Below are 13,782 nucleotides of genomic sequence, written 5' to 3'. Positions count from 1 at the left end.
AATTCAATAGAGACTTCTCTACTCATATACATTTTCTTCACTCATACATTTCTTCATCTTTCGGTCACGCCACGTGGGTTTGCTTTAAGCGGTGTTGAGCTGATCGAGTCCTTCACATTCTCCAGTCAGTTCCTTTATTGCTCCACTACATCCGTCGCTTTGTCTTCCAAGTGCGGTCGTAGGGCGCTGTCCAAAACAACATGGTAACAACAGAACAATTTACACTTCTTCACTGTTACGAGAATGGGTTTACCGATGTCCCAGGGTGGCAACCGTGTTCTGTATTGAGTAACTGGTTTTGAGAGACTTGTAGCAGATTCGTTACATCCTTCTCAGACACATGACTTCAAAGGCCTGTATTCACAGGTGTACATTGGAAGGTATCGTGAGTGCAGCATGAGGGGAATCTACTAACTGATGAATTTAACTTGTCAATGGTCTGAAAAATTTAGAATTTTGCATACACGATGGAATGGCACCAAATGTTTGTTCTGTTTCACCGAACCATTGTCCGGATTATTAGCAATATCGCTCCACGACGTGTCAAACTGAAGCACAGATAAAATGGTTTTTGTTGTTGTTGTTGGTTTTGAGGAAAAGAGTTTCTATTTCACGTTGTGGTGGTGGGATGATCAGTGAGAGAATAGGGTATGATGGATGTGGGTATAAGGTGAGGGGGTCGCTGTCTTGTGACGCCACAGGTATTATTTTGTTTGTGCTCTCTTTTCTGTTAGTGATTAGATAAAACGGTGCCGCTTCGTACTGCGTATGTAGCATGTGATACAATTACCTAAACTATAATTGTGTTGCATATTTCGTCTCCTTTGAACAAGTTTTTTAATTCTCGAATCACAGGACCAAGCGGATGCGGCAACAACAATGGAGGCTGTAGATACATCTGCCTACCAACACCTGGGAACAGAAGCAAGTGTCTTGTTCAGTTAGACAAGTCACATGGTATGTATCAGATCTCTTGGATTAGAAATGTAACAGTACAGAAACTTTCAGATGCTTTGAAATTATTGATGACAAATTATTTGTTGTTCTAAACAAACATCAAGCCTCTATCAAGAAAAACAATAGGTCAGTTAGAAATTAAAGAAGGTGAGTGTCTTTAATTTAATTGGCAAAAGATTAATTTATTTAAAATAAATTGAGGGACATTTCATTGGTTATATCAACATAGTGTCATGAAAGTAAACGAATAAAAGATAAATACTTAATTCTTTTTGTATATTAAATAACCATGTCTTGGCTCTCACGGCAAGTATGACCTTAGTACAACTAACGATTAGACAACTAATATAATGAATCAAACAACAAGAAATGACAATTAACTATTATCTGTAACCTTCCTTCCTGCTTTTCCTATTTGTCAATAGTTGTGATTATCGTCACGTGACTAATTCACTTTTCTTAATGTGGAGAGTTATAAACCTCTCCATCCTTATTGTTTGCTTGATGATTCCTCTTTTTGTCTTTTATGTTTTTATCTGCTTAATTCTTTTATAATCCCGTCAATCGTTTTCTTTCCATAACTGGTTTTAAAGCTCTGATAGCATGTTCCTTCGTGACGGTAAATAAATAAGACGTTTATAGTATTACATAAAGCATGTTGGATAAAACATTCACAGTCCAGTCATCTTCTAATTGTCTTGTAAAACATTACTTCAATAGTCTCACCTGTCACTTAGTAATTAACCTTAAGAGCACTGCCAAGAAGGCAAAGACTCACGAGAAACGACAACACCTGGGTTAGAGAACCTGGACATAACGGACAGGTGCCATTGTGATGTGTACAACAGTGAAGACAGGTAAACAAGAAGTCGTCTAATAACAAACCAGACATCGTCGCAAGACTGAAATAATACTGGGTATCCGAGTCTCTGGACAAACAGTTGTCGCACTATGATGTGGTTACAGACCTCGTAGAAAGGTGACGAAGGACAATATGATGTAAACTACGAGTGAAGTGAGTTTGTCACTGCGAGGGTGGCACTACAACACACTCGCACCAGACAAATAGGCGTTGTTTCAAAAAAACAAACAAACAAACAAAACAAGTGCGTGAGTCTGCCCAAACCATGTTATTAAGTTGTCGAATGGTTCATGACTTTACAAACTACAAGACACAGACTTATAAATAATAACTCGCCTTAACACAATATTCTGTCAGCGAAACACAGCTAACGATACAGACAATGTTTACAATCCGGGGCCTTCCCCGAGCAGTCTCGACATAATCCAATCTTACAATCCATGTATGTATATCACACGCCTTACACAGCTGTGTTCGTCAACAAAAAGTTCCAAGTCTATTATCTAGTTTATAATCGCACCAGCGATCGTTGAGTGCTTTACTTACAGTTTTTGGTCCCTCCAAGGGTCGTTTGCACTCCACATGTCTTGTCAACAAGAATCCAACACACAAATACACAAGTACACTCAATGTTTATCGTCCCTCGTAGGGCAGCTCGCAATCTCTCCACATGTCCCACCGACTACAATCCAAGAACACGAGCACACACACACTGGCCGTACACACTGGATGTACACACTAGCTTTACACACTGACGTGTCGGTCAGGCGGTTCCCGGGGTCACGTGCTGCTGGGTGCTGAACCAAAACTGTTGATTCCAGGATGGTCCTGGGAGGTGATCCTTCTCTCCAATAGAGCTCCAGATCTTCAGCACATACACTTAAAACCTGTAACTCGAGGTTACACTGTGCTACAATGTCTAATATCTATCTATATTCTTCTGTTCACACATCTTTCTCTCTTGTGTTTACAACTTCCAAATTACATAAGTTCTAATACAATGCCATAAGTAATACAAAGAAAGATGTCATACCTCGTCTATGTGAGATGACTCCGTAAACGGGTGAGTACCGCGCAGTCCAACGTCGATGTACTCTACCCTCTACTACACACATAAAAAATCTCAGTAGGTAGATGTACACTCGTGACTCAGGCACGTCTTCCTTTCTCGGTATCCCGGGCCTGAGTAAATTTCCTACTTTGTTCCTGCCAAAACCTACTGCTGAACCAGGTTCACCATAAACTTTCTGTCATAGTTGGGCGTAAATATTCGTCCCCAGCACTAGTCTCCAACCCACCTTTTATACCAGACCTGGGCAAGGGGCGGCCCGAGGGCTGGATCCGGCCAGCATCCTGTCTTGACAGGTCCGCCCGCTGGCCCGCCCGCCAGTATATATACTACATATACAGTATTGGGTAAAACTGAGTTAACTAATTAGTCCGGCCCTCTTAAACCATCCCAATTTTTTATACAGCCCCTTGGGAAAATTAACTGCCTACCCCTGTTTTATACGGACCATTGTCCCTAACGACACCAGTCTTCCCTGCTGCAGCCAGTGTTACTACTTCAACACTCACATGTCCGCCAGCAGTCGCTGAGGCAGCAAAATGTCCGCCAAATCACCTTTACAGCCACTGAGCGGCTCCACACACCAAATGTTTTCACCTCATTACACCTAGCCTTACAACAGGCCTGTGTCTACTGATGTCTAATACGGCTCAGGATGAAGGTAACGGTCTCCAGGGTACTATCCTCGCCTTGTCGCCCAATAGTCCACATTGTCCGCCCTTTGACGTTCGCCATTGCGCATGTCCGGCAATTAAGACCCGCAGACCACCTTCTCATCCAGCAACAGATCGGCGTGGCTAGGGCCCGACAGCCATCAACTATCCGCAGGGCTGTAAGGTGAGGCACGAGACGACGAAACAGTATCCAGATGATGACATAGAGATGATAATAACATCGTGTAAGCCATCCTTGAGCATCTCGTAAACACTCCCAGAAAATCTAAGCAGCCAGAGTGAAGTTGGTGGGCTATGATGTAGACATAATAACTGTAAGCATCAAAGAGGTGCTACTGTCAACATCACAAGAACTTGTAAGGAGTGAAAGAAAGAAACTTCCCTGGGTCACGGATTATATCCTAGTTCTCTGTGACCAAGGCAGCATTGAAAGGAGAAAATATCCGAAATTTAAATCACCTTTCAATCACAAACAGGCAAACTATTCCATTAACAAAGAGATGATCGAGAACAAATTACATGCCATAGAGGAGAGAATGATACAAGATGACAACACAGAAGCATACCAACTTCTAAGGAATCTCACAGAGGCCCCCATCGCACAGAAAGCAATGCTGTAAACAACTGATAGGATGAATATTGCTAAGAACTGTTAAACTTCCCGAGGTATTCGAGGTATTACAGGTAAAACATTGTGTGATCAAGTCCATAATAATAATTACAAATAATTGATAAATTTTGAGAAAATGGAGTTTTGAAATACATAATAGAACTAATTAGTTATGGTCAAAAGTAGGATATACTTTTAATTGCAAAACTTGTTAATCAGATAAATAAATCCGAAATAAAAATGAATTAAAATATTACATTAAGTATAATTTTAATTTAATTTTTTCCTTCGTTTTCTTCTTTCTCGGTTTCGGGTGTGCCTCTTGAAATACCTAAATCACCGTTAGTAACAACTTGGATTTAATTTAAAGTTACGCAGACACGTTTCATAAGAACTTTACTTAAATAGCCTTGCTGTGTGCATGTCGAATACTGGAACAGAATGTTACTTTTCTTTATTTCCAGGATGTGGTGAATATATTTCCCCTAGTGGGTTTATTTCATCTCCATCATATGATAGACAAGACCTGGAAATTGAGGAATGCATATACATAATAAGGACAACACCAGGCCATCGCATCACCTTAACATTCCTGACACTGGAAACTGAGGACTGCAGATTCGATTTTCTGCAGGTTTGCGATTGTTTGTTTACTTTATATTAAGGATTTTTAAAGGTCTTTCAGTTCTACATAAATTATGTTAAAAAAGAATTTATGGGAAAGTGCAGGATAAATATAACATTAATATAAATTCCTTTTAAGTATTTAGTAAACTGTAAGTCTTTTACAACGATACGATTGAAGGAAAGTCACTGTGACTGAGTGTCAATTTAGGTTTCTTTCTGATATGACAAACAATAAAACGCTTATGTCCATTAGCAGTCATCATCATGACTACTTTTTAACTTCATTGAATTTATTCTCACATCCTAAGATCAGGGATGGAAGCTCCGAGCTGTCACCGTCTATGGGTATCTTCTGTAACACGAGAGTTCCGGACAGAGTGAGGTCCACGTCTAACACCATGTGGATCAGATCCCGGTCTGGCTCACAGTCAGGCACTGGCTTCAATGCAACTTACTCATCAGGTAAACAGCAATTTACAATATGCTACAAGTATTTTGTCTTCCCCTAATGCGTATACTTGACCTGTATAAGTTAAGGACATGTAGAGCACACACAAATAATTAGTCGTCTTAAGGAGCGTTGCCACTAAACAAAGAAAAAAAAAAGCGAAAACAAAAACCAACAAAACACGTGTTCAAAAAATTTCCCCCTTTTGTGTCCCAAATGTAAATTATGCTTTTGTCCTTTTTCTTTCTGTCGAATTTGTTTTGATAAAAAAACCCTGATGAACTTGTGTGACCGTATTCAAGATATGACAACAATCACACGCCGAAATACTTTTCACAGTATGCCAAACTCCACTGACATACTAATTAGTCAAATGACATTATGCGTTATCCACTACACTTGAACTCTCGTCAGGAATGCGATTATTTCACTAACCCCTTCAGAATCAGAATCAGAATCAGAATCAGAATCAGAATCAATTTATTGAATAGGCCAACGACCCTTTTCAAGGAGGAGCATAACAATCAAAGATATATATAAATCATATAATTATAATTATCCTTCAAAACTGGGAGGCAGGCTGTCATTCGTCCGCACGACCTTCAAGCTCTCTCAGTCGTGTCCTCCAGTGTCCACAGCAGATCACCACCACCGAGAACATGTCTGCCTTAATTTCCAATAAAAAAAAAAATAAAAAAAATAAAAGTGTCTGTCCTATTTTCTGTCTCTCTCCTAAATGTAAACTTCTGAAATGCAAGGTCAATCTGTTTACAAAAACCTCATTTAATACTAACATACCGTCAGGTTTCTTAACTTGTGAAGCTGATCAAAACTGACTAGTTTGTAAATATTGTAATTCCTTCTTCTACGGTCCATAGGGTCTATATAGACAACACTGTCACTGAACACAACAAGAAATATCGACAGCCGAAACAATCCAAAAGATAATTCGTCTTCCTTGTCCTTTCTTCTGCTACTTTCTCCTAGTTTTTCACCTCTTCTTCTTTATCTGATCTCTTTTTTCAGCTTCCTTTATTCTTTATTATGCTTTCTTATATTTATGTTTTTGTCTTATACTCTTTTCCTTTAATAGAAGAATAAAAATAGGCGGTAAGACTTTTAACACGTGCTCTTTATATTAATGTCAAACCTTACTCTAGTTATGGTGAGAATAATGTCAGAAACTTTATCTTGTCCACAGCAATCATTCCACAGAAGTTTCTCCTTGTCACTGACTATTTTAACTGCATCCGTCGCATAGACATCGACACGGGAAGTAATGTTACAATCCGTCCCAGTGGTATACAGAACCCATATGGTATTGACTACGATCCAGTAGACGGTCGTGTTTATTGGTCAGATGACAACACCATTCGATCCGCTAACCTTGATGGCAGCGATGATCGGCTGGTTCACAGTATTAGTCAAGGTAAAGTAGCTTACATGCAACCTGGTTATATGTGTTAGACTTGTTAGAAAATTTTTTAATCCATTTGAATAATAATAAAGATATTTTATATCACTTATTTTTGGACTAATGATGAGACATTGTCGGGGACGACACACAAGTCACAGACAACACACTGCGTCCCACACGTGTTCTTTCTTACAATAAATTACAAAGACCTGTACGTGGGCTTACAATTCTGTATTATTCAGGAGCTTGTGTTGATTTTAGAGGAGGGTAGTATATTTCACCGAACTCGTTTCTTGAATTAAAAGAATATCTTAAGTGACTCCTACACCTTTCACTCAGATTGTCTTCCGCCCACTTTCAACTTTTCTCTACAGACTTTCTATAAAGCTCTCTCTCTTTAGGTCTACCTCTGTTCCATGCCATTTATTATATCTTAAACAATACATTTACACACTAATTCGCATATATGCAAAATAAAACCGTTGCATCTAGCTTTATAATATTACGAAATTATTTTCTAAAAAGGGAAAATGGGAATGTGTGTCTATGGTGATCTACCTTTACTTTCCTTTTCTGCGTATAGTAGTGTATGTTGAAAGGCTGATGAAAGATTTTGTGTACAGGTACATGTAAAAGTACGCGTTGTTTCTGTGTCTATGTTGTTTGATGTGATAGTGTTTCATGTTTTTTATGAATTCTAGAATAAAAAAAAAACTGTCAAAAATGCAATAAAAACACACCTTACTGAAGTCAATACATTAAATGACTACAAACCATAACTAGCATACCATTGTCATAAGCAACTCTCAACATTATCGTAGTATTGGTCAAGGTCAAGTAATTTAAACACACCGTAGTCTTATAAATGTTAATTTATATTTGGTTCTAGAAATTTGTTTTGTTGGTTCAGTGACAAAACGTCTCTAAACCAGTGGTTCTCAAAGTATTTCGGACCGCGGACTACTTCATACAAAAAATATGGCGGACCACCAAGGCCTAAAAATCACTCTGCACTATGAATTTCAAATTTAAATTGCCGCATTTGTTTCATTACAATTCAAAACTAAATGCCTTTTTGTGACAGTAGTATAGTAATAAACTGACATAAAACTACCTCGTTATTTGTAATTAAAATGTTAATGCGAGGAATCCATCACTTTAAACATCACTTTCCTGACATTAGATGACTGCAGCCAGGGACCACCTGACTTATGACTTATGACTCTAAGGTATTTGAGTTAGTGTGATATTATCATAAATATTCATTTGTTAAATATCTTTAAGGAGGTCGACTATGGGGCCTTTCTTTGGACTCTGTGTCGAGGCTACTATTCTACTCTGACGATGGCAACAATGTCATCGGAATGATATCACTGGACAACAACAGTCATCAGATTGTCGTCGATTCAGACATTGGTCAGCCTATAGACATCGAGCTGGACAAACATAATGGGTGACTATAATAAGACTTGGAAATAATAATAAACACGTTGAAATCCTGATATACTTAGGACCTTAGAAAAGAGTTGAAAGGAGATACTAAAAGAGGGTGTTCGCGTAAGAATAAAAATAAATAAAAATAAATGAAAATTATCAAGAAATATACAAATCTCAACTGAAAGACATTGAGTAGTTTTTCAAACAGGTGAGATATAAATTTATTTTGTATCGCTCTTCAATTGTTTACACAAACAACAGTGTGCTGTACTGGAGTGACGCTGTCAGGAGTAGAATAGAGAGGTGTAACTATGACGGCTCGGACCGTCAGACACTGATTGTCGCATCTTCGCATCTTAAACGTCCTACTGGTCTTGCTTTGGACACAGAAGGTAAGATGTTGGATTTTTTTGAACTTACTAAGATTTGTTCTAATTTTTTCCCCATCATAATTCATTTGGTTTTGCTTATCTGGTTTAACAAATTATTTACTGGTAGAATGCAGGCTCTTGTCTTTTAGCCTGTGTATCGATGATATGTTGATGTCTGCTTGTACCTCATCTTTCTTTACTTTCCATAAAATGATCCATAAGTGTAAATATTCGTATCTTTCCATTCCTAATATCTTTAATACATGTGTTTGTGTTTATACGTATGTCTGTGATGAACGAATGCATTTATGAATGTGTGAACGGGTGGATCAATGGGTGCGCGCGTGAAGGGAGGAGACTTTACTGGGCAGATACAGACACACAGCTGATAGGATGGAGGGATGTGGACAGCAAACGTTCTGAAGTTTATTTTAAACTGGAGGGCTCACATTTTATGGGCCTGGATATCTACCAGAATGAGTTGTTTGTCACGGACTGGGGATCTGAAAAGTAAGTTGTTATCACTTTACCTTACAGCAATAAATTTATTTTTACAATGACCAACTTTATTTGCGCCTTTGGGCACTTTGAACGTGGAAAGCTGTTCTCGTCATAAACGTAAGCTAGAAATAAAAGATGAAAATTCACTGAAAGGTTCAGCGTTGAAAAGATGTCAACAGCAAAAAATATGAGCAAATGAAATAGAAAACGTTATGAGCAAGTGACGGTTATATATATATTTATTAACAAACAAACTAACATCAAGACTATTCAAGAACTGTATGTGCGCACCTACATCACACACACAGACACACATACACCTCTAATAATTCATCTGAGGTTGAGCAGCTGGACTACAGATGTGGATTAGTAAGTAGATTATACATTTAGCTTTACCTACCTAAAGACTGTTCACTAATACTTGTACTTCGCCTTTTGTTTGTGTGGTAGCCAAATGCCTGCTACTTTTGTAGTTCTGTGTCTACGATACTTTGTGTTATATTTTGTATTTCTGTTTGTGTTCCGGCGAACTACTACCAGGCATCTGTCACAAACAACATACATCTATCGCATTGGCAAGAACGGAACAATGATGGCCGCTGTACAAGTTAATGGCAGAGTAAACGATGTTCATGTCTACGCCGACGAGAGTATACATAAAGGTCAGTAAACATTCTTTACTGGCGGAAATTTAAAGCAAGAAGGTGAGTCTAATATAGAAATGCAGAGGAGATTATATTTTTCTCTAATGTTTCCTTCAGTTGTCTGTTTATCTGTGTACATCACCTCACCTGTCACCTAGTCACTTACCTGGGGAGCACTGATGATAACCGTGCGTTGACTCTCTTGTACTCTGTCAGGGTACCTTTATGTATGCTGCAGTAACCCTGGTTTTTAAATCAAAACGTTTACCTTGGCCCCAGGGAACCGGGCCCGTGGGCGATAGCTGCCCTTCATTCCTGCTGCCCTCGTCGACATACACGGCAGACGAACTATAGTACCATACTCACACCTTGATCAGAGGTTTTACTACACGGCTCAAGAACCCCATTAAATGCTGTTCCCCGAATTCAAAATTCGTGTGGTTCTAAAAAACTGCTATTTTAGCACGAGACATGCAGACTTTCAACGTCTGAATAACATGAACTGCGTACTTTGCCAACGGATAATCAATTAGCGAGTGGTTCAAAACCGACAGCTGAAATTTACAGATTAGATTTATATTGCCTATATCTACCCATATCTGGAACAATACGCAAACGATTGAAGTTTGTCTTTAAGTTCCGGTCTTGAAGTACAAGTAAAGTCGGGTTAAAGATGATGAAATCACTTCGACTGCTGACCAGCTGCTCCGTCCTCTGATGTCGTGCCAAAAGGTGTCCTGCTAGGTCCTTGTTTCTGTATTTTGTTTCACGTAGGACACAGACACGCGCAACGAGGGTTGCTATTGGTCTCTCACCTCACATCCCATCATCAATCAGCCAACACTGTCAAGAGAAACATCACTCTACTGACCCTCTACCCAGTCTAAAAGTGGTGTGGTGGACAGGTGACTCAATCCTCTCTCAGTCAACCTGGTCTGGGACTCTGTGGTGTCACTGTCTTCTGATTGATGCTCTGCCAGCTCTGTCGCTCTTGGCAAAACGCATCCACTAAAGGCTGTTTCCCCTACCTAACACCCTCACCTTTCTACCACACACACCTATAAACTGATACATAATCCCCCCCTTTTTTTGTTTAATGGGTGTATAGAGACAGACTTACTCTGGAAATGGAGTTTAAAAATAGTATAGAAATATACTTAGCTATAAAAAGAACATAAACTGATTTCATCGATTTTGTTCAACCAATACTAGTAGTTTTATTTGTAATGTATTAACAGTCTGTAAACATAAATTACCACTTGTCACGTGCCTTAACCTTTGGACTCTCTCCGATGCAACTCACAAGCACTACTTGCACTTTACACATACAGTAAATTATTGGAAAATATGATATCAAAGTAAGAAGATTCAAAGCTTCACCATCTATGTCACACGTGTATGTTATACAATCAGGATTGTCAGATCCGTCTGTGTACGTGGATCTTTGAGGTTTGTATATCATAACAAACAAAAGCTTTTTGTCTCTAATCTAGAAATCGCTCAAACAAACTCCATCGGTAAACAACTAATATCCTTCATGTTGCCAACTTTCAGTTCTATTTGTATTTAAAACTGTCAACAACATTTATATTTTCAGCATTTACCTCGTCAACACCAACAAGCGAAGAAACAACAAAAAGTGAAAGTACAGGTAGTATTGAAAGTTTCAGCTTTTTTAAATCTCAGTTATTTATAATTAGGTCCGATGTACTGATAAAAATGTCCTTATGGATGTAGTAATGAAGATATATATTTCCATAACATCAGACCTCTCTGTATGCTTTAGTGTTAGGCGTGGCAAGGATAGTGATGAGAATGTCGATAACAGATGAAAAGAATCAAGTTGCACAAGAAACAGAGTAAAGCCTACTTTCCGTGGCAAGTACAGGTGTTGTACTAGTATGTCATCAGGAGAGTCAGATCCTTCTGTGTAGTTGATATTTGATGTTTGTATTTCATAACCGACTGATGTGAAAATTTTATTTCCTAAGCTACAACAACCTACAACCGTTGTTTCTATTTTCAGCATCTACCCCACCAGCACCGACAAGCGATCACAAAATAAGAAATGAAAGTACAGGTAGTGTTAAATATTTACTTTTTGTCCCATTTACTTGTGTTTAGGTCCAACATTTCAAATAAAAGAAAAAACATCTTAAAGGCATTTATTTCACTTTTTTTACTGACACTCAATACTATTTGATATTATAATTTCACTCATTCTATAATATCACCTTTTATACCCACACAGTGTTTTATCAAAAAGATTTTTTTTAATGTATGTACACCAAAAGTGGACTATATACTAAATGCCACAACTTTTGTCCCCGGCCGTAAACCCTGTTGTATAAACAACTATGGGATGTGTTTGCGGATTTTTATCACTTTTCAGATTCCGATGGTTGTTTTCAATGAGCTCCATGTGAAACACTTCTCATGGTTACAATGTTTACTACTCACATATTATAATCAAAGCCGCACATAATTAAGGCAGTAAGATTAGTGTCTCAAACACACACCCTGTTCATGCCACAAGAAAGACAAAATGATTTCCATGAAGCTTTCAAGTTGTAGAAATTTGCGGTTTATAAGCCAGTCTCTCTGTAGGAGGGAGGACAGAATGCGGGAGTCTGATGATGAGCCAAGGTTTGGGGCAGGAGTGTGGACAGACAAGATTTCAGTGAAGTAGTGGGGGGGAGGGGAGGGAGGAGCTTCAAAGAATCCATAGTGTAGAGTGAAGAGCTTGTAGTCTATTGTAGCTTTAACTGGTAGACGGTGAAGAGAAGAAAGAAGTATTGTGACATGTTCACATTTGCGAGTCCTCAGAGAACGAGATGAAGAGTTGATTTCTGGACTTTGTGAAGTTTATCAATGATGTCCTGTGGACAGCTAGCAAGAAGAGAGTTGCAGTAGTCTAGTTTAGACAGAGCAAATGTGTAGATGAGAATTTTGGTGGTGAGATGGACAGAGTATGGCAAATGGAGCTGATCTTCTGGAGCTTATAGTATGCAGAACGACAGATGTGAGAAACATGTTCATCAAGCAAACATTATGAAACCTACGTGAGGTGTTGAAGTAACAAAAACAAAATAAAGTAGAGAATTGAAAACAAGTTGTAGTTGGTGTGGCTTATATACAGGTTGGCTCATTACACCGAAATTTATGGTGTGTGTGGGTGTTATAACGGAAGAGGAAATATATCATAAACCAGGTTGCAATTGTTGTTATTACTTTTATTACATTTTGGTAGAAACAGACTCTGATGGCGCTGAGACTTTAAACATCATTTTGGTCGGCGTCATTGTTCCCTTGGTAGTAACCGCTGGTATCGCCACTCTCATCGTTTTCATCAAAAAAGGAAATGTAAAGTAAATCTCAGGACAATTACTAGTATAAACATAGACAAAATAAACCCACATAACAATAGATTACAACATTCATTACTTTTGAATATCATAATACTTTAAACATGACAAACATAACAGTTACAAACAGCACAAAGTACGACTCATGTCATAAATAATCTCCAAAGTTTACAGTTTTCTGTTGAGAAGGAATATCACTCAGACATCATCGGTTAGTTGTTGCGGCCACAGGGCAAAGGTTACACACCGTCACCAAAGTCTCGCTGTCGCTATAGCAATCCGCTCGAGGAAAACGAAAAATTCTTTCTTTTGAAAAAGTCAAAAACGAGATGTGGAATTCTCGTATCGTGTCTTTTTGTGTACAAAGACTTTATATCTCGTCGATACAAAGGTAAGAAAATAAATTTGTTTCAGATGAGTCTTATGGTTTGTAAGACTTTGTTCCTATGTAACATAAACATGAAAACTTAAAGGTCTGTATTTAATTTATAATTTTCTGTAATGTGCAACTAATCTACCATTTTTGGAATCTTGGCCGCTTTTTTCTAGTTTTCTGAAACTAATTTCCCTATTTTTCTTTTTTCTTTCTGGATCACATTTATTTAAAGGTAAAACAAGTAATCTGCTTGGTTTTAGAAAGTTTTCGATGTCTTCAGTTACAAAATGTAGAATCTGTTCACTTCAACAAGGCCTTGATACATCCATCTATCAGTCTGTCTTTATTCTAGTGACTGTAATAACTGTTGCCACTGATAACATTACTAGGAGGGGATCTCAGAGTGAGTGTAGTAATTGTACGG

General features: G+C 38.3%; 1 protein-coding gene across 1 annotated transcript in view; it reads left to right on the top strand.

Annotated features, from left to right (window-relative positions):
* LOC112556882 (low-density lipoprotein receptor-related protein 4-like) overlaps positions 1-13,782 on the top strand; it is a 454,098-nt gene that overhangs the window by 177,890 nt on the left and 262,426 nt on the right. Inside the window, exons 19-23 of the mRNA XM_025226300.1 lie at positions 856-957; positions 4,637-4,806; positions 5,108-5,261; positions 6,449-6,676; positions 7,949-8,117. Of these exons, the coding sequence (XP_025082085.1) occupies positions 856-957; positions 4,637-4,806; positions 5,108-5,261; positions 6,449-6,676; positions 7,949-8,117 (823 nt within the window). The remainder of the gene's footprint in view (positions 1-855; positions 958-4,636; positions 4,807-5,107; positions 5,262-6,448; positions 6,677-7,948; positions 8,118-13,782) is intronic.

This window comes from Pomacea canaliculata, linkage group LG2, assembly GCF_003073045.1.
Source record: "Pomacea canaliculata isolate SZHN2017 linkage group LG2, ASM307304v1, whole genome shotgun sequence".
Classification (NCBI taxonomy): Eukaryota; Metazoa; Mollusca; class Gastropoda; order Architaenioglossa; family Ampullariidae; genus Pomacea; species Pomacea canaliculata.
Note: the sequence above shows the minus strand (reverse complement) of the source record. Positions and strands in the feature narration are given on the sequence as shown.